Source organism: Amblyraja radiata, chromosome 24 (assembly GCF_010909765.2).
Source record: "Amblyraja radiata isolate CabotCenter1 chromosome 24, sAmbRad1.1.pri, whole genome shotgun sequence".
NCBI classification, from domain to species: domain Eukaryota; kingdom Metazoa; phylum Chordata; class Chondrichthyes; order Rajiformes; family Rajidae; genus Amblyraja; species Amblyraja radiata.
In genome coordinates, this window is record NC_045979.1 from 35955738 (window position 1) to 35975738 (window position 20001).

Genomic DNA, 20001 nt, shown 5'->3' on the forward strand with positions numbered 1-20001 from the left:
TTAATTGTCTAGGATAGGTTCTTGGATAGACAAGGCACAGAGGGATACGGACCTAATCGGGTAACTGGGGCTATCTTGGAAAGGCATGGATAAAATGGGATGAAAAGGACTGAACATTTAGATTACTTCAGAGATACAGCGCGGAAACAGGCCCCTCGGCCCACCGAGGCAGTGCTGACCACCAATGCCCGCACAGTAACACTATCCTACACACACTAGGGACAATTTTACCGAAGCCAATTAACCTACAAACCTGTATGTCTTTGCAGCGTGGGAGGAAACCAGAGCACCCGGAGGAAACCCACGCTGTCACAGTGAGAACGTACAAATTCCGTTCAGACAGCACACAGTCAGGATGAAAGCCGGGTCTCGAGGCAGTAACTTTGCCGCTGCCCCACTGTGCCGCCCCATTTTCCTATGGGCCTTTGGAAAGTTGAGTATCGTGATGCCTACCCTATCCCGATTTTGTTTTTGTTTAGCCAGTTCTCACCCATCAACTCAATCCCAACAACAAACATAAATATAATGCAGCTTTAAAAAGGCATGTTGAGGAAAGCTGAACAAAACTTCAAACAAAGTGTTCGATTGCGGGAAGTTGTTCAGACTATTTCCCATTCCCACAGACTCAGCAGAGCGGCTCACAGCCAAACATTTGTTCAAATGGTCACATTAAATGGTGAAGGTACAGGGTGGAATAAATGGAAACTCTGGTCTGGTTATTGAACTACAATGCATAGATTAGTAATGAAAGTACCAACTATCCAAAGAAGCAAGCAAAGGGTGGCAGTGTAAACAAGGCACCAGAATGACTGGGTTTTGTTCAACACTATTTCACGCATGGAGAGTTGGCACTTTGGCACATTTTATAACCCTGAAAATGTCGAGAAGCGAGTTACAGAGAAAAGAAGAGAACTAATTAAGGATGTTTTTAATACAAATTGCAGAAGGCAGCTTCATGAAAGCACATGCTTTTGAAGCAATTAATTCCTGCACAACCTGCGCAGTTCCCTGCACGTCGCTTGAAAGGATTGAGAATGCCGGCGGGCCCATTCCCTTTTTCACAGCAGATATAGTGTAAACTTTAAGAAGTGAAAATTACAAGAATATCTTCATTGCCCCCCCCCCCATAAAAGTTTCAACTTTCAGTTTGGATAACTCTCATGCCTGTGTCATTTTTGTTTCAACATTTTGCTGGAAGCAAAATTTCCTCACCGATACTTCTCAGCCATATCACCTTGTCCCTTCTTATCTCCACAAAGGCATTGAAACATTCCTGAAGTGGATGAGTATCCAGTTTAGAGTTTACAGGTTCAGCATGGAAACCGGCCCGTTGCCCCAGTGTCCACGTCGACCATTCATCGCTCGTTCACACTAGTTCTGTGTTATCCCACTTTCTCATCCACTCCCTGCACACTAGGCCAATTAACCTACAAACGTGCACGCCTTTGGGATGTGGGAGGAAACCAGAGCGCCTGGGGGAAACCCACCAGGGAAACCGTGTGGCTTTAAAACAGTCTCCTCTCCAACACCTGGGCAAATTCTCTCTCCCCTCCTCTCCTGCCACAATCAGTCTGAAGAAGGGACCCGACTCGAAATGTCACCTATCCACGTTCCCCAGAGATGCTGCCTGACCCGCTGAGTTACTCCAGCAATTTGTGAATCGTTTGATTCCGTTTCTCACTGAAACGCGCAAGACATTTCACCGAGCACTTCCTTTAGAATTTGTACAAAACATCCTTAACATTACTGGCGGTGGTGACGGAGCTACTCCACGTCATTCTCACTTTGTTCACCCACAGGCGATGCTGACCGATGCATAGTAATGGCTGTTTGCAAACTCATTCAGCCACTCCCTGAAGCACGGATCAAAGACACAATATGTTTCTGAGGGACAAAAAACAAGCTGCTGGTGGAACACAACGGGTCAGGCAGCATCTGCAGAGGAAACAGAAATGGTTGAGGTACCTGGTTGGGACCCCCCCCCCCCCCCGGTTGGGACCCCCCCCCATCAGGGCTTATTCATCCACCTCCCCAACCTTAACCAGGTGCTCTGGTTTCCTCCCACATCCATCCGCCTCCACAGATACTGCCTGACCCATTGAGTTCTTCCAGAAACTTGGGACTGTTTTTGCCCCAGTTTCCAGCATCTGCAGTCCCTTGTATCTCCAGCATGTTGCCCAGACACCTGTACGCAGTCGATTTCAAACAGCATTAAATAGGATGCACATCAATGGAATGGACTGACTTCATAAAGCATAGACATTTACTAAAAGCACGTGGCCCCAATTCTGAAAGTAGCAGCCCCATCAATATGTTCATTTCTCGACCAAGAGTCTCAAAGTCCGAGGACCACTGCAGGAATGTAGTAATAATTTAAAGCCATTCTGAAATAGTTGAGAACCTCTGACCTCTGGGTCAGAGACTGTCCCTTAAAAAAAAAGGGAAAGTTTTCTTGAAAGAGGATAATGTACTACACTTGACACTTCTGAAGTGGAACATTTTCAATGAATTCATTTTTAAATGGCAATTATGGCTAGCAGTGGGTTCCAACAAATGAAGAGCTGCAAGAAAACACAGAGAAAGATTAAAAACATACATACACATGGAATATAACCCCACCCATTAGTCATAAGAGTCATACAGCGTGGAAACAGGCCCTTCAGTCCAACGTGCCCACACCGACCAACACGTCACATCTATACTAGTACCACATGCACGCGTTTGCCCAATATCCCTCCAAACCAATCCTAGCCATATACCTGAATAAATGTTAGTTAAACGTTGCAATAGTCCCAGCCTCAACTGCCTCCTCTGGCAGCTTGTTCCATATACCCACCACCCTTTGTGTGAAAAAGTTACCCCTCAGGTTCCTATTAAATCTTCGCCCCTTCACCTTAAGCCCATGTCCACTGGTTCTCGATTCCCCTACTCTGGGCAAGAGACTCTATATGTTTACGCGATATAGTCTTTGCACAATTTTGTACACCCCTCATCCTCCTGCCCCCCAAGGAACAGAGTCCCAGCCTGCTCAACAGCTCCGTATAGCTCAGACCCGCAAGTCCTGCCGATATCCTCGTAAATCTTCCTTGTACTCTTTCCAGCTTAGAAATATCGTTCCCATAACACGGTTCCCAAAACTGAACACAATACTGTAAATATGGCCTCACCACAATCTTGTATAACTGCATCATGACCTAACTTCCATACTCAATACTCTGACTGATGAAGGCCACAGTGCCAAAGGCTTTTTGACCACGATATCTACCTGCGACGCCACTTTCAATAAACTAAAATATAGAATACCAAACCTGAAGCAAAACACCTCGTTCACCTTGAGAAGCTCAGCGGGTGAAGCAGCATCTATGGAGCGAAGGAAATAGGCGACGTTTCGGGCTGAGACCCTTCTTCCTATGGAGCCAAGGAAATAGGCGACGTTTCGGGCCGAGACCCGAAGGGTTTCGGCTCGAAACGTCGCCTATTTCCTTCGCTCCACAGATGCTGCTGCACCCGCTGAGTTTCTCCAGCATTTTTGTGTACCTTCGATTTTCCAGCATCTGCAGTTCCTTCATAAACACCTCTTTCACCTTTATTTGTTCTGTAGCCTTGCATCTGGGCCAGGCAGTGGGACTAGCTCGGTTAGGCTATTGGTCAGTCTGAATGAATTGGGCCGAAGGGCCTGTTTCCATGCTCTCTCTATAGCTCTATGACATCTTAACAGCATCCCAGTGTACACAACATCCCAATTATAAAGGGGGAAGAAAATCAATAAAATGAAATAGGAAACCCACGCGGTCACAGGTACAATATATGGCGTCATATTCATGGCGTCACAGTTCTTTGGCGTGTTTTGGGAGGGGAAGGAAAGAAACTATAGAAATTGGAGTTGTCTTTTTGTCACCATTCTCACAGGTAAAGTGCGAGTGTGGCAACACAGAGAACTTTGGATGAGCACGGGGGCGGAATCCTAGTGTAGATATGAAATATATAAATGGCGGCAGAATGGTGCAGCGGGTAGAGCTGCTGCCTCACAGCGCCAGAGACCGTGGTTCAATCCTGTCCATGGGTGCTTGTCTGCGTGTGGAGTATGCACATTCCCCCTTTCCTCCGGGTGCTCCGGTTTCCTCCCACATCATCAAGACGTGCGGGTTTGTAGGCTAATTGACCCTCTATACATCACCGCTAGTGTGTAGGGAGTGGATGGGAAAGTGGGAATGACGTAGAACGAGTGCGAACAGGGTGGACAATTTTGGGCACCATATGTGAGGAAGGATATGAATGGCCCTGGAGAGGGTCCAGAGGAGGTTTACAAGAATGATCCCAGGAATGAGTGGGTTAAGAAATGATGAGCGTTTGACGGCGCTGGGCCTGTACTCGCTGGAGTTTAGAAGAATGAGGGGGACCCCATTAAAACGTACCAAATAGTGAAAGGCCTGGATAGAGTGGATGTGGAGAGGATGCTTCCACTAGTGGGAGAAAGGACGTTCCTTTAAGAAGACGAGGAGGAATTTCTTTAGTCAGAGGGTGGTGAATCTGTGGAATTCTTAGCCACAGACGGCTGTGGAGGCTGTTAATGGATATTTTTATGGCAGAGATAGATAGATTCTTGATTAGTACGGGTGTCAGAGGTTATGGGGAGAAGGCAGGAGAATGGGGTTAGGAGGGAAAGATTGATCAGTCATGACTGAATGGAGTAGACGATGGGCCGAATGGCCTAATCTGCTCGTATCACTGATGACCTTGTGAGCCAAGACCCCGTTTCCATGCTGTATCTGTAAACTTTGAACTAAACAGTCTAATCTACTTCAAGAATGGTTCTTTCCACTTCAAGAATCTACAGGAAGGGGCAGTGTAATAGAGGAAGGAGAAATGGCTGAGAAATAGTGTGGCGTGGTGGCGCAGCGGTAGAGTTGCTGCCTCTCAGCTCCAGACACCCGGGTTCCAACCTGACTGCGGGTGCTGTCTGTATGGAGTTTGTACGTTCTCCCTGGGACCCGTGTGAGTTTTTTTCCAGCTTCTCCGGTTTCCTCCCACAATCCAAAGATGTGCAGGTTTGTAGGTTAATTGGCTTAGTAAAATTGTAAATTGTCGTGCGTGTGCGTGTGTCGTGTGTCGTGTGTGGTGTGTGTGTGTGTGTGTGTGTGTGTGTGTGTGTGTGTGTGTGTGTGCGTGTGTGTCTGTGTGTGTGTGTGTGTGTGTGTGTGTGTGTGTGTGTGTGTGTGTAACATAGAAAAACATAGAAACATAGAAAATAGGTGCAGGAGTAGGCCATTCAGCCCTTCGAGCCTGCACCGCCATTCAATATGATCATGGCTGATCATCCAACTCAGTATCCCGTACCTGCCTTCTCTCCATACCCCCTGATCCCTTTAGCCACAAGGGCCTTAATAGGACTTAAAAGCTTCCAGAAATCCATGTAGACTACATTAAAAAAAAACCTGCATTATCAATAGTTTGTTACTTTATAGACACTTAATTGTACAGCACAAACTCAGGCCCATCGGCCTAACCTATTCATGCTGACCAACGTGCCTACCCAAGCTAGTCCCATTTGCTAGCATTTTGTCCATATTCTCCTAAACTTTTTCTATCCATGTACCTGTCCAAATATCTTTTAAACATTATAATTGTACCCAGCTCGACCACTTTCTCTGTTGGTTTGATCCATATACCCATCACCCACTATGAAAAATTTGCCCCTCAGACCCTCTTGATCTTTTACCTCGCCTAAAACTAATGCCCTCTAGTTTTATATTCCCCTACCATTGGAAAAAGAATATGACTACCTGTCCTATTTATGCCCCTCGCGATTTTGACCTCTGTAAGGTCTCCTTCGCTCCAGGGAAAATAATCCCAAGCCTTCCAGTCTCTGCAACATCCATGTGAATCTTTTCTCACCACCTCCAGCGTAATTACATCTTCCAGTAGCACAGTGACCAGAACTGCATATAATATTCTAAGTGTGCATATTCTAATATTCCCTTCATTCGTGCAGGGATCGCTAGTCGGCGCCGACTCGGTGGGCTGAAGTGCCTGCGTCCACGCTGTATCACTAAACTAAACTAAGATATTGGTGAGGACAAGTTGCTATATCTATTTCTAGACTGAAACAAAGAGAGAGATTAAATCAGGTGCTTACAATGGCAGGTCTGTGCTGTTGTGCCTGGTCTTGCGTGCCGTTCCATCATCCCTCGGTAGTGCTTTTTGCAAACTGGACATAGCAGCTGTCTTTTTAATGTCTATAACAGCGTAAAACTCAGTCCTACGTGTGGGAGTTGGTGGGACCGGAGTGCTGGGCATTCTGGGGGTCTGGGGTACATCAGAGTCACTGGCACCCTCCAGCTCCACCTGGATGTAGTTTAATTGTCTCTGCTCGGGGCACGGGCATCTAAAGTCGAAGCTGAAGACGTTAGGAGTGCATTCCCGCTGCCGGGAGAAGTCGACCTTGTGTAAGCCGGGCTGAATGGTGACGTTCTCCGTGTTGACGTAGTTCCGCAGTGGGTCCAGGTTATTATGGTATCCGTTTTGTGGGGGGGATCCAGAGTCACTCCAGTCCTCTTCCTCCTGCCTCTGCGTCTGGCTTTCCCACAGGGGAGGTAAAGAGGGCAGGTTTTCGTAGTTCAGCATGGCTGTCTTCCTATGAGCACAGTTATTGTGGTTCTGGCCGTCCCCGCACATCTTGAGACGGCCTCGCCTCAACCCCGACCCGGACGACACGGGCAAACCGTTGACGTTCTCGTAAGTCATCTTGTTCATGGAGGAGCACATGGCGTTCTGGTCGCAGCCGTCCTGGAAAGGGTCTCGCTCCTGGTAGGCCACCGCCGCGCTGTACTCGGCCAGCTCCCTGTGCCTGTCGATCCGCTCGAGCTCAATTATTCTCCTCTGCACCGGCGTGGGTCCCAGTACAAACTTGACCTCGCCCGGCTGCAGCAGGACCTGAGGGGACCGCTCCTCCAGGGCGGGGCAGTGGTTGGCGTGGCCATGCATCATGTCCGAGACGGAGGGCCGCGGCTCCGGCAGGCCGTGGACGCAGGTGCGCTGCTTCCGCTCCTCGTCGACATTGGAAGTATTCACGTACGTGTGAATCTGTGGGGGAACAAGGCCACAAAAGGTTGGAATAAAATCAGTACAGTTTAGTTTATTGTCACGTGTACCGAGGTACAGTGAAAACCGTTTTGTTGCGTTCTATCCAGTCAGCGGAAAGACAATATGTGGTTACAATCGATCCATTCACAGCATGATAAGGAAATAACATTTAGCGCAAGGTAAAACCAGTAAAGTGCGAACAAGGATAGTCCAAGGGCCACCAATGAGGTAGATAGTAGTTCAGGACTGTTCTCTGGTTCAGTTGCTGCCATCTGACCACTTAGACGTTATTAAAGCTGCCAAAGTTAATCAAGATTTTATATACGATGGTGCAAATGATCGTGCAAGTTTATCATGGAATATGTTTTAATTCGACTTAAAAGTTAGTTTAAAAATTAGTATGTAAAGGTGCTGCCTGACCTACACAGTTATCCCAGCTTTTTGTGCCAATCTTAAGTAGAATGCAAACTGTATTTTAACCCATGATTTACCAAGTCTAATTATCTGCTGATTATCTAATTACCAATAAACTGTTGTGAAACCCGTACAATCCCATTCATTTCCATCTTTGCTGTAAAACGTGACATCCACCAGAGAGATACACCATGGAAGCAGGCCCTTCGGCAATCACCCTGTATACTAGCACTATCCTTCACACTAGGGACAATTCATATTCGCCTTTGATCTTTGCCCCTCTCACCAATGATAATACCAATCTAATTTACAATCCATTGAGCCACAATGTCATTAGAATCATAGAGTTATACAGCACAAAAACAGGCCCTTCGGCCCAACATTGCCCATGCCAATAATGCCCCATCTAAACTAGTCCCACCTGCCCGCGGTTGGCCCATATCCCTCTAAACGTTCCATCACAGTGAGGAATGTGGTGGATGTTTATGTTAAATTTTATTTTATGTGGCTGTGTGTCTTGTTGCTTTTTACTTAGCATGGCTGTATTGTAACTCAAATTTCACTGTACCTTAAATGGTACGTGATAATTAAATTGAATCTTGAATCCATGTACCTGTCCAAGTGTCTACTAAATGTTGTTATAGAACCTGCCTCGACTACCTCCTCTGACAGCTCGTCCACTGGGATGCCAGGGCATGAGGTGCGAGTGAGGAAAGAAAGCTGTGTCCATTTTGCCTGGACTTTCACTCCTCAGTGAGCACCTCATCAACCTGGCCTCACATCTGATGGTCTGGCACCTGTGTATTTAGACAATAGACAATAGGTGCAGGAGTAGGCCATTCGGCCCTTCGAGCCAGCACCGCCATTCACTGTGATCATGGCTGATCATCCCCAATCAGTACCCCGTTCTTGCCTTCTCCCCATATCCCCTGACTCTGCTATTTTTAAGAGCCTTATCTATCTCTCTCTTGAAAGCATCCAGTGAACCTGCCTCCACCGCCCTCTGAGGCAGAGAATTCCACAGACTCACCACTCTCTGTGAGAAAAAGTGTTTCCTCGTCTCCGTTCTAAATGGCTTACTCCTTATTCTTAAAGATTGGGTGGGTCAGGTAGGAGTATCGTGGATTTTCACAACCTCTTTCCCAGGACACTGGCCCAAAGGTTTCAGACGTGACCGTTTTGGATGGTGACGTTTGCCTGATCCTGATATCGGTTTCATTTCCCACTGTATTAGTTTGCAAGTACACAGTGCGCAGTGGATTCTCCCACACACGGATATAACGTCCACACACCTGGTCATCCCCTCCTATGAGTGGGTGGGTGGACTCTTCCCCCACCGAGGACAGACGAGCACTCCCAATGGATGGGTGTCGAGTCGAAGGGTGAGAGGAGCCATCGCCCATGGATGGGTAACAAGGGAATCCATTAGGAAAACCGGGCACGGTGAAACTGGGGGCTGAAAGCAAAGAAATAAACACAGCTTCATTAAGCAACAGAATTGCACCGTCTCCCCATCTTTATTCCACCTTACAGAGTATATTGACTGCGTCATGGCCTGCTTCGGCAACTCAAATGCCCAGGAACCACAAAGATCGCAAAAAGTGGTGAGCACTGCCCCGGTCTATCACAGGTGCTGACCTCCCCACCATCAAAGGGGTCGACTGGAGGCGCTGCCTTAAAAAGGCAGGCAGCCAGCACCAGCTGAGACCCACACCACCCTGGCCATGCTCTCATTTCACCCCTGTCATCAGCAAGAAGGTATAGGAGCCCGAAAAATGTAACGTCCAGGTTCAGGAACAGTTTCTTCCTTACAACCATCAGGCCATTAAACACCACAACCTCCAAACAGGCTCAGAATTATATCATCTTATCTGTTCTGCTTCTGCAAGTAAGAATTGCAATGTTGCGTTTTGGGACATAAAGCTCTCTTGACTTGACCTTTATTCCTCTGCTCTAACCTAGCCAAACACCAGAACGGAGATCAAGGGAACTTTCCAAGAAAGTAAACAAGAATGAAGGTACCAGGAGCCACACTGACGCAAAGATAATGTGCACGTGAAATATGGAGTGCACTATAGCTCGACAGAAGCAAAGATAGTTCAGATCGATGAAGACGAGGGGCTAGATTCTTGAGCAAGGCACAAAGTGCTGGAGAAACTCAGCGGATCTATGGCGGGAATGGACAGGCACCATTTCAGGTCGAGACCTCTCCTTTCTCAACCAAAAACTTCACCAGTCCATCCCATCCGCAGATGCTGCCTGACCTGCTGAGTTACTCCAGTACTTTGTCTCCTTTTTTTTTAGTAAACAACTGGTTTCAAAATGGAAAAGCACAATTTCCAATAGAGTCCATGGGTCTATTAAGATAAAATGTTGAATGTTTTATGTGTCATTCCTAACTGTCACTGTATGTCATGTTGTCACTTGCGGGCGGAGCACCAAGGCAAATTCCTTGTATGTGAATACTTGGCCAATAAACTTATTCATTCATTCAGAAAACAGTAACAAGTGTGAGACTATGTTACCTACAAAATCAAGAGCAAAACAAAGTGCCGGAGCAGCTTTGGAGGAAATGGATAGGTGACATTTTAGGTTGGGACCCTTCTTCAGTCCACACTTGAAACGTCTCCTATCTAGTTCCTCCACTGATGCGCCTGACCTGCTGAGACCCTCCTCAATTTAAGTCAGAACAATTGTCAGTTTAGAGTTGATTTTGACAATACCTTTAAAATCAAATGAATGCATATTGTTACCAGTTGCAGATATGAAACAGATAAATATGGCAAGAGGATGTGGATAGGGAGTGTCTGTCCAATACAAACCAATTCAACTCAAAATGCTGGAGTAACTCAGTGGGTCAGCAGCATCTCTGGAAAAAAGGAATAGGTGGCGTTTCGGGTCGAGACCCTTCTTCAGACCAGTATCAACCCAAAATGTTGCCTGTTCCTTCTCTCCAGAGATGCTGCTTGACTCGCTGAGTTACCACCTATCTAAGTAAGTAAGTAAGTAATTTTATTGGCCAAGTATTCACATACAAAGAATTTGCCTTGGTGCTCCGCCCACAAGTGACAACATAACAGAGTGACAGTTACGAATGATTCAGAAAACACTAAACATTAATAATAATAAGACATTAATGATAAAACACCATTGATCAAGCATGTGAACCAACAAAATACCAGATCTCAGCATCCTTCCTACACAAACTAGTTTAACACCCCCACCGCCTCTCCTATCCCGGGCACACTAAATGCTTCTGCCGTGGGCACTCACTGGTCGGTGTTTGTGGCGTCCTTGGTAAATCAATCTCCGTCGGATGAGGGTTTCTTGATATCATCATGGGCTCCTCAACCACATTGATGCTGTTACACTGCATGATCTCCTGGAGGAGGTTGAAGATCTCCTCCGCACGTGCACACTTGAAGGCAAAAATGCCTGCAAAACAAGTAGAAGCAGTCAGTGCGTGCGGTTAAAAGGACGCAGGTTTAAGGTTGGGGAGGGAAAACATTTAACAGGAAAGGATGAGAGGGCATCTTATTGAAACATAAGATTATTAAGGGTTTGGATACGGTAGAGGCAGGGAACATGTTCCCGATGTTGGGGGAGTCCAGAACCAAGGGCCACAGTTTAAGAATAAGGGGTAAGCCATTTAGAACAGAGATGAGGAAAAAAAATTCACACAGATAGTTGTGAGTCTGTGGAATTCTCTGCCTCAGGAGACAGTGGAGGCCAATTCTCTGGAGGCTTTCAAGAGAGTTGGATAGAGCTCTTAAAGATAGCGGAGTCAAGGGATATGGGGAGAAGGCAGGAACGGGGTACTGATTGTGGATGATCAGCCATGAGCACAGTGAATGGCGGTGCTGGCTCGAAGGGCCGAATGGCCTACTCCTGCACCTATTGTCTATTGACCTTTTGTCGGGGTGGGGAGATTGCAACCTTCACGTGGTCCACCCTGTTTCGACGAATGCAATCAACCCGGCGTGCACAATCAAATAAGATCAAATAGAACAAGTTGTCCTAGAACTTCAGGCTGGGCACGCCATACGCAAGAAGAAGAAGACCTTTTGTCAGGGGTGTCATGGGTTATGGGGTGAAGGCAGGAGAATGGGGGTGAGAGGGAGAGATAGATCAGCCATGATCGAATGGCAGAGTAGACTTGATGGGCCGAGTGGCCTAATTCTGCTCCAATAACTTATGAACGTTTAAGTGCTGCATGTAAAATATTTTGTGTATTGTGCAATTGCTCTGCATTTCATGCTGCAGCTATGAGTTCTACACCACAAATCTATCGGCATTTCATGCTGCAGCTATGAGTTCTACACCACAAATCTATCGGCATTTCATGCTGCAGCTATGAGTTCTACACCACAAATCTATCGGCATTTCATGCTGCAGCTATGAGTTCTACACCACAAATCTATCGGCATTTCTTTCATCAAACAGCAGGTGGTGCTCAGAATCTATTAGAAATAAAATTGCAATGGAGTGTCACAGAATTCCCCCTTGCCTCAACAAGATTGATTCTAAATTATTAAACTAAAGAACCAACACGTTTAACTGTGGGAACAAATATCAACACACATCCAATCACATTGCCATTGAATTTGAAAACAGTTCATCTTGTCTATAACATAAAGATCTGCTCGGTTTCCAGTAACTAAAGGGATTGGAGCAAGTTTTTATTACATTGGACATCAGAAGACAAAAATAAGGTCTGGAGGTAGGAAATCCCTAAGTAAACGGGACAGACACATATAACATATGTGATAAAAATATGGAAAATAGGTGCAGGAGGAGACCATAGGCCCTTCGAGCCAGCACCGCCATTCATTGTGATCATGGCTGATCATCCCCAATCAATAACCCACAGAAACATAGAAACTAGGTGCAGGAGATGTTTCGGGTCAGGACCCTTCTTCAATCTGAAGGGTCCCAAACCGAAACGTCACACATCGTTTTTCTCCAGAGATGCTGCCTGACCCGCTGAGTTACTCCAGCACTTTGTGTCCATCATTGGTATAAACCAGCACCTGCAGTTCCTTGTTTCAACCCAAGTGAACAGGACTGGTTCAGCAAAGTTTACAAGCAAAACAAGAAGAAATTCTGTAACCTTAATGAAGACCTCCACTGACTATACAAAACCAAAGATAGACACGAAAAGCTGGAGAATCAGCTGGGTCAGGCAGCATCTCTAGAGAAAAGGAATTGGTGATGTTTCTGGTCGAGACCCTTCTTCAGACCAAGAGTGAAGGGGAAAGGGAAACAAGCGATATAGACAGTGATACAGAGACGTAGAACAAATTAATGAATGATGTTTAAAAAGTTATGATGATCTAGGATAGGTGGAGCCCACAATGGTTCATTGTTGGCTGTGGTCTAGGTGATAATGTATTATACAGATAATTAAACTCAACAGGACGACAGTGAAACTAGTACGATGACTGGGGTGGGGGAGAGACGGTGAGAGAGGGGACGCAAGGGTTACTTTAAGTTAGAGACATCAACGTTCATACCACCAAGTTGCCCAAGCGAAATATGAGATGCTGTTCCTCCAATTTGCATTGGGCCTCACTTTGCCAATGGAGGCGGCCCAGGACAGAGACGTCAGTGTGGGAATGGGACGGGGAGTTAAAGTGTTTGGCAACCAGGAGACAACAAAACCAACCTTGCCCGGTTTGGCATCTTCTTCCACTTTCAAATGAGAAGAGGTTGGAGTCGTAACCATAGCGCCGCAGGCAGAGGTACGGCCATCTGACAGCATCCCGTTTCCTGGTGTGCAAAATTAACTCGGAGCTGGTCAGTTCCATGATCCCAGAGCCCAGCTCATTACCATCATCATCCACATTGGTCACCTGCAGGACAGAACACACGCTTCAGCATAGCACAGGCTTTACTTAGTCAAAGACAAAATACAAATACAAAATACTCAAAGACAAAATACAAACAAATACATTGTCACCCTTGGTTCTTCTTTAGACTTTAGAGATCAGCAATCCCGACTACGAGCGCTGTCTATATGTTCTCCCTTTGGCCGCGTGGCCTACAAGCCAAGGGCGGTACAGTGGCGCAACGGTAGAGTTGCTGACTTACGGTGCCAGAGACCCAGGTTTGTTCTCGACTACGAGAGCTGTCCGTACAGAGTTTGTATGCTCTCCTTGTGACCACGTGGGTTTTCTCCGGGTGCTCCAGTTTCATCTCACACACAACGATGTACAGGTTTGTAGGTTAATTGGCATCGGTAAAAATTGTAAATTGTCCGTAGTGTGTAGGATCGTGTTGGAGTACGGGGTGATCGCTGGCGCAGACTCGATGCGCCAAAGGGTGTTTCCGTACTGTATCTCTGAAGTAAACTAAGCTAAGATTCCTCAGTATCAATAGCTGGAAATGATTTGGGGAAATGTTGGGGACTAACTAATCTTGTGAATAAAGATTCTACCAGTTTGTCACCAAGCTAAAGTTTTAATACATCTTTACCAGGCTGATGATCTCCCCTTATTTATTGAATTCAATGGAAAGATGAAATGGCAATAGGCTCTTCCACCCACCGAGTCCACACTGACCATCGATCACACTAGTTCCATGTTATTCCACTTTCTCATCCACTCCCGACACATCAGGAGTGATTTAGAGGCCAAACAAAAATATCCACCTTCACTTGCTTCACCCTACCTATGGCCTACAAGCTAAAGGCGGCACGGTGGCGCAGCAGTAGAGTTGCTGCCTCACAGCGCCAGAGACCCGGGGTTTGGACGTTCTTCCTGTGACCTGCGTGAGTTTCCTCAGGGTTCTCTGGTCTCCTCCCACACTCCAAAGACGTGCAGGCTTGTAGGTTAATTGATTTTGGTAAATAAAATCAAAGGAATAAAACTGTTCCTATGGTGTAAAATAGTGTTAGTGTATGGGGTGATCGCTGGTCTGTGTGCACTTGGTGGGCCAAAGAGCCTGTTCGCATGTTGTATCTCTAAAGTCTAAAAGCTGCCCTTATCAAGTTGCAAAAACTTCCCATTGCACAGTAGAGAAAACTTCAAAAATATCTTTCATGTTTACAGGTGCTCCAGGGACATGCTCCTCATTTCAAATGCCAACACATGTTATGCCGTTGAATATTCTCTCTTAGCCTCCGACAGTCCCGCTTTAGTTTCATATGTCGGAACGCTTGCAAAGGTCGCAGTTGATGGGAACTTGCCAAACCAGAACATCAAGTTGGTGTCTGCATTGGACCACTTTGCCAAAAGAGAACACTCTTCACATATCTCACATACAGGAGAAGAAGAAAAAGAAATTTGAGTTTGTCCAATTTTATTAAAATGCATTTCGGTTCAGTGCTGCTTTTTGCAAAATCAGGGGAAATATTAACAACGGATCTCCCTTCAAACAAACTTATTTATTTTCTTAAAACTCAATTGTTTAAGATTGTGGAAGGCGAGGTGTTACCTTGAATTTGGTGGGGTGGTTTTCGGAGATTGTGTCTTTATCCAGACAGCTCCAGCAACTCCCCATGGCTTCAGCAGACCAGCTGATCTCTGAATAAAACAAGTTAACGTCAACACAAGTCATCTCTGGAACTCCCACCCATTGTAGACAATACGGAAATAAAAAGTTAACTGTTGAGATAGTAAATACTGGATTCTTCTTTCGAACTTCGTTTAAAATGATAAAAGTTTACAGCCTATTAAGACAATTTTCTTTCATCTTGTGTTAAAAATCTATAACACGCAAAAATATTAGCTTTAAATAGCAATACTGAACAAACACTGTTTAAGTACAGATCTATCTCTCTTCCCTCAGTTTTGCCAATTGAGAACAGACAAATTAATCGCATCCAAAACTATTCTATAAAGAACTACCGGACAACCAGTGGGTTCCCCAACCTACACAGCTTCCTTCAGTATGCCTCAGAAGCCTCCCCACAAGGTTCGCCCCTCTGAATCACTGCAACACTAACCTCGTCCACTTACTCCTCCTCCTCCTCCTCCTCCTCTGAGCACATCCCCTAACTGAGATTGGTTAAAGGGCTACAACAAAACAGATGTTTTAGTCGTTGACAATGGTTTGTATTAGATTTGAAAATTGGTATTAGATATTAGGGCAGCACTGTGGCATGTTGCTGCCACAGTGCCGCCAGAGATCCGGGTTCAATCCCGACTACGGGTGCTGTCTATACGGAGTTTGTATGGTCTCCCAGTGACCTGCGTGGGTTTTCTCTGAGATCTGCAGTTTCCTCCCACACTCCAAAGACGTAGAGGTTTGTAGGATAATTAGCTGGTATAAATGTAGATTATCATTAATGTGTGCAGGATAGTGTTAAAGTGCTGTGATCGCTGGTCGGTGCAGACTCAGTGGGCCGAAGAGCCTGTTTCCGCGCTGGATCTCTAAACTAAACTAAACTAAAAATGTACTGATTATTGGCATGTCACCAACGTTTTTTCCCATCTCTTCTACATCAAAACTTCAGCATTGAAAGATCTTTATTACGTAGAAACATAGAAAATAGGTGCAGGAGTAGGTCATTCGGCCCTTCGAGCCAGCACCGCCATTCAATATGATCATGGCTGATCATCCAAAACCGATACCCTGTTCCTGCTTTCTCCCCATTTCCTTTGATTCCGTTAGGCCAAGTGCTATATCTAACTCTCTCTATTATGACAACATTCAATAGTCCTGTTATTATACAACATACATTATGAATTACAGGTACGTTAAATGTAGCTGTTTGTTACTCAATACTGTAACAAGCTGGTGATTTGAGGATCATGCTGTTTGTTTCTTACCTAGTCTTGGCCATTAGTGGGAAAGCTGCCCACTCTGTTCCAGATGCCTCCACTTGGAGTCATGGTAAACAAACTTACGCCATCATTCAGCACGTATGCCTTTAACCTGGGGTGAAGTAATGGTAGAACATATTTATGTATTTTCCCCCCAAGGGAGATGGTGTTCAAATATCACTTGAATTAACAATATTTAACAATGAGACATTAATAATAAAACATCAAACATTATAGATAAACACAAAGGCTGGAGTAATTCAGCGGGTCAGACTGAATCTGTGGAAAAAGGGAATAGGTGACGATCCGGGTCGAGGCCCCTCTTCAGACTGAAGAAGGGTCTCGACCCAAAATGTCACCTATTCCTTTTTTCCAGAGATGCTGTCTGACCCGCTGAATTACTCCAGCTTTTTGTGTCTATCTTTGGTTTAGATCAGCATCTGCAGTTCCTTCCTACACATGGAAGATTACTGGACAGGTACAGGCCCTTGGACCCACAATGTCTGTGTTGAACATGATGCCAAGATACACTAATCTCATCTGCCTGTACATATGATCCACATCACTCCATTCCTTGCGTAGACTAGTAATTGCCCCTTTGCTTAAATATAATTCTTGATATTTTTTATTAAATATAAACCAATTCTGATGAAAATTTATAGCAAATATCTGACAATGAACATACAATACAATAGCGTTTATTGTCATCAGGTAACAGATCTAACTCAATAAGTTTCTACTTTGAAATCTACAGTAGCATGACACAGTGGTGCAGAGGTAGAGTTGCTGCCTTACAGCGCCAAAGAACTGGGTTCCATCCTGACTACAGGTGCTGTCTGTGTGGAGTTTGTACGCTCCCCCTGTGATCACATGGGTTTTCTCTGGGTGCTCTGGTTTCCTCCCACATTCCAAAGACGTACAGGTTTATAGGTTAATTGGCTTCTATAGATTGTCCCTAGTGTGTAGGATAGTGTTAGTGTATGTGGTGATCGCTGGTCGGCGTGGACTCGGTGAGCCGAAGGGCCTGTTTCCACGATGTATCTCAAGAGTCTAAAGTAAAGAGCAGCCATTCCAAAGGAACATTTGTGTCGACGTTAAACAAGAGCAAAAGGAACGCCATTGGACCTTCAGTTCTGTCATGGGGACCAATTGCCATGTTACATCCGCCACCCGATGTGAAATTAATCCAATTTATACGGACTCTCACAATCCTGAGCATCTATTAGAGTGATCAGCCATTGATTTAGGGCGGGGGGCAGGGGCTATGAGGAGAAATAGAAGTAAAATCTACATTATATTACATATATTTAGAAAATGTTTCAGCTGATACAATGAAGAGACTTAACAACATTACACAGCTCTCGTGAACTATAAATTATAACATTTTATTATTTTCTATTATTCAGCCCATTTTAGGAGATATAGAAAATTAAAATTGCTGCCAACAAATAGGAGTGGAAGAATAACTAATAATTCAACGCTTAAAGGACATTTAGACAGGTACATGGATAGGAAAGGTTTTGAGGGATATGGGCGGGACTAGCTTAGATGGGACATCTTGGTCGGCGGGGGCAAGGTGGTCCAGAGGGTCTGTTTCTGTGCTGTATGACTATGTGTAATAGCATTGTAGTTCAGTGGGTTGCTAATTAGATTTGTGTCATCAATGGTAAGAGGAGCAATGTTTAAAGGAGATGTGCAGGGCAAGGTTTACTACAGAGAGTGCCTGAAACATGCTGCCGGGGTGGTGGTGGAGGGGGCATTTAAGAGGATATTAAAGAGGCACATTCATCGTGGTCCACTCGGCTGGCTTCTCGTGCTCCACTAGTATACACTTGTACTGTATCAGGCCAGAACGCTACAAGAGATCCTTCCTCCCTGTGGCCTTCAAACTTTACAACTCCTCTCCCAGTCCAGCCGCCGCCCCCCCCCCCCCCCCCCCCCCCCCCCCCCCCCTCTCACACCTTTGCACATCACCCAAGCCTCATCACTCGTCACTTTAATTTCATGTTTCAAGTATTTTGTGTTTTTATGACTGTTGGCAGATCAATTTCCCTCCTGGATAAATAAAGTTCTATTGTATCGCATCTGAGGTGCTAATCTAATATATCTCTATGTGCTTATAGTGATACTTGTACTGAACTATATACAAAAAATTAATTTTACTGTACCTCAGTACACACGTGACAAATAAAATACCATACCATACTGCAACATGCCAAATGTAACTGTATTTAGACAATAGACAATAGGTGCAGGAGTAGGCCATTCAGCCCTTGAAGCCAGCACCGCCATTCAATGTGATCATGGCTGATCATCCCCAATCAGTACCCAGTTCCTGCCTTCTCCCCATATCCCTTGACTCTGCTATCTTGAAGAGGTATTTGCCTAAAGAATTTGCCGAAAGAAAATCCCTATCTCTGCTAAAAGCTCAGATTTCTTGCTGATGTGCAATTCCACACATACAAGATTCTTCATGATAGATCACCTGGGGCCATCATTTATGCTCAAGCCTTGCTGTTAGTGGGGTTTGGGGCTTTTGTGTTTTGGGGTTCATGGTTTAGGTTGAGCACATCATGCGGCCAAGTCCATCCCTGTTTAACCCACTTCCAGCAGGGATTAGAAAACAAGAGGTCAGGAACGTGAATTACATTTAATGATCTCCTTCCTATTCTAGTGTTTCATCATATTCTAAGCACATACTTTTGGTCACCATGTTATAGGGAAGATGTTGCCAAGCTTGAAAGCTTTCAGAGAAGATTTACCAGCATGTTGCGAGGACTCGAGGGACTGAGCTATAGCGGGAGAATGAGATGGGTAAGGGCATTATTCCTTGGAACGAAGGGGGATGAGGGGTGATTTTATAGAGGTGCACAATATCATGGGAGGAATGTTTTGGGTAAATAAACTAATCTCACTCCCCCCCCCCCCCCCCCACCCTTCCACTTACACCCCTCCCTCTGGCTTTACATTTTACACGAGGGAAAGTCATACGGTCAAATAATAATTCATTGTCTTTTGCCGAGAATAGAGGAATCGAGAACCAGAGGACATAGATTTAAGGTGAGGGGGAAAAGATTTAATGGGGAAATGAGGGGAAACTTTTTTTTTTACACACACACAATGCTGGTGGGTGTATGGAACAAGCAGCCGGAGGAGGTAGTTGAGGCAGATACTAGTTCAACGTTTAAGAAACATTTAGAAAGGTACATGGATAGGGTGGGTTTAGAAGGATATGGGCCAAAAGCAGGCAGATGGGACTAGTTTAGATTGGGCATGTTGGTCGGCAAGGGCATGTTGGGCCGAAGGGCCTGTTTCCGCACTGTATGACTCTAATAGGGGCTGAAAATATAGCCTTCTGATTTTTAACAGTAACCTATTCTGGAAAGGAAGCTATGCTGAGGGGAAGGGAAGTCATGTACAACATTTATGACGTGCTCCCCATACATTAAACTGGGACTACATGCCTGTGGAGGTAAGACCCTACATTCTACTCCAAAATAATGCATTCAGACATCCTTCAATAATTTTGCCAGCAAATGTATCCTCAGCTGTACAATTCGCTTGTTATACTGCAGCTGATATTTTATAAAAGGAAACACACATGAGTAACTAAAAAGTGATCCCAACTACAAGATCCATCTGCAAGGTCCGGAGAACATTTATTAGCGTCCATGGAAAAGATATACACCGAATAATTCTCTCAGCAACTTGCAGCCTTGGTGAACAGTTGCAGGGGATT

General features: G+C 45.3%; 1 protein-coding gene across 2 annotated transcripts in view; it reads right to left on the minus strand.

The window, feature by feature from the left end:
- Nucleotides 1–2249: 2249 nt before the first annotated feature.
- The window catches only part of frs3 (fibroblast growth factor receptor substrate 3), a 34232-nt gene continuing 16480 nt past the window's right edge, over nt 2250–20001 (minus strand). Inside the window, exons 2-8 of one of the 2 annotated variants that reach the window (XM_033042925.1) lie at nt 16269–16374; nt 14932–15020; nt 13163–13349; nt 10771–10932; nt 8790–8953; nt 6137–7083; nt 2250–2561 (exon numbers count right to left, since the gene is read on the minus strand). In XM_033042925.1, the coding sequence (XP_032898816.1) occupies nt 2534–2561; nt 6137–7083; nt 8790–8953; nt 10771–10932; nt 13163–13349; nt 14932–14997 (1554 nt within the window). In that variant the 5' untranslated portion in view covers nt 14998–15020; nt 16269–16374 and the 3' untranslated portion in view covers nt 2250–2533. Of the gene's footprint in view, nt 2562–6132; nt 7084–8789; nt 8954–10770; nt 10933–13162; nt 13350–14931; nt 15021–16268; nt 16375–20001 lie in introns of those variants that run through there. The other variant, XM_033042926.1, reaches the window with a different exon arrangement.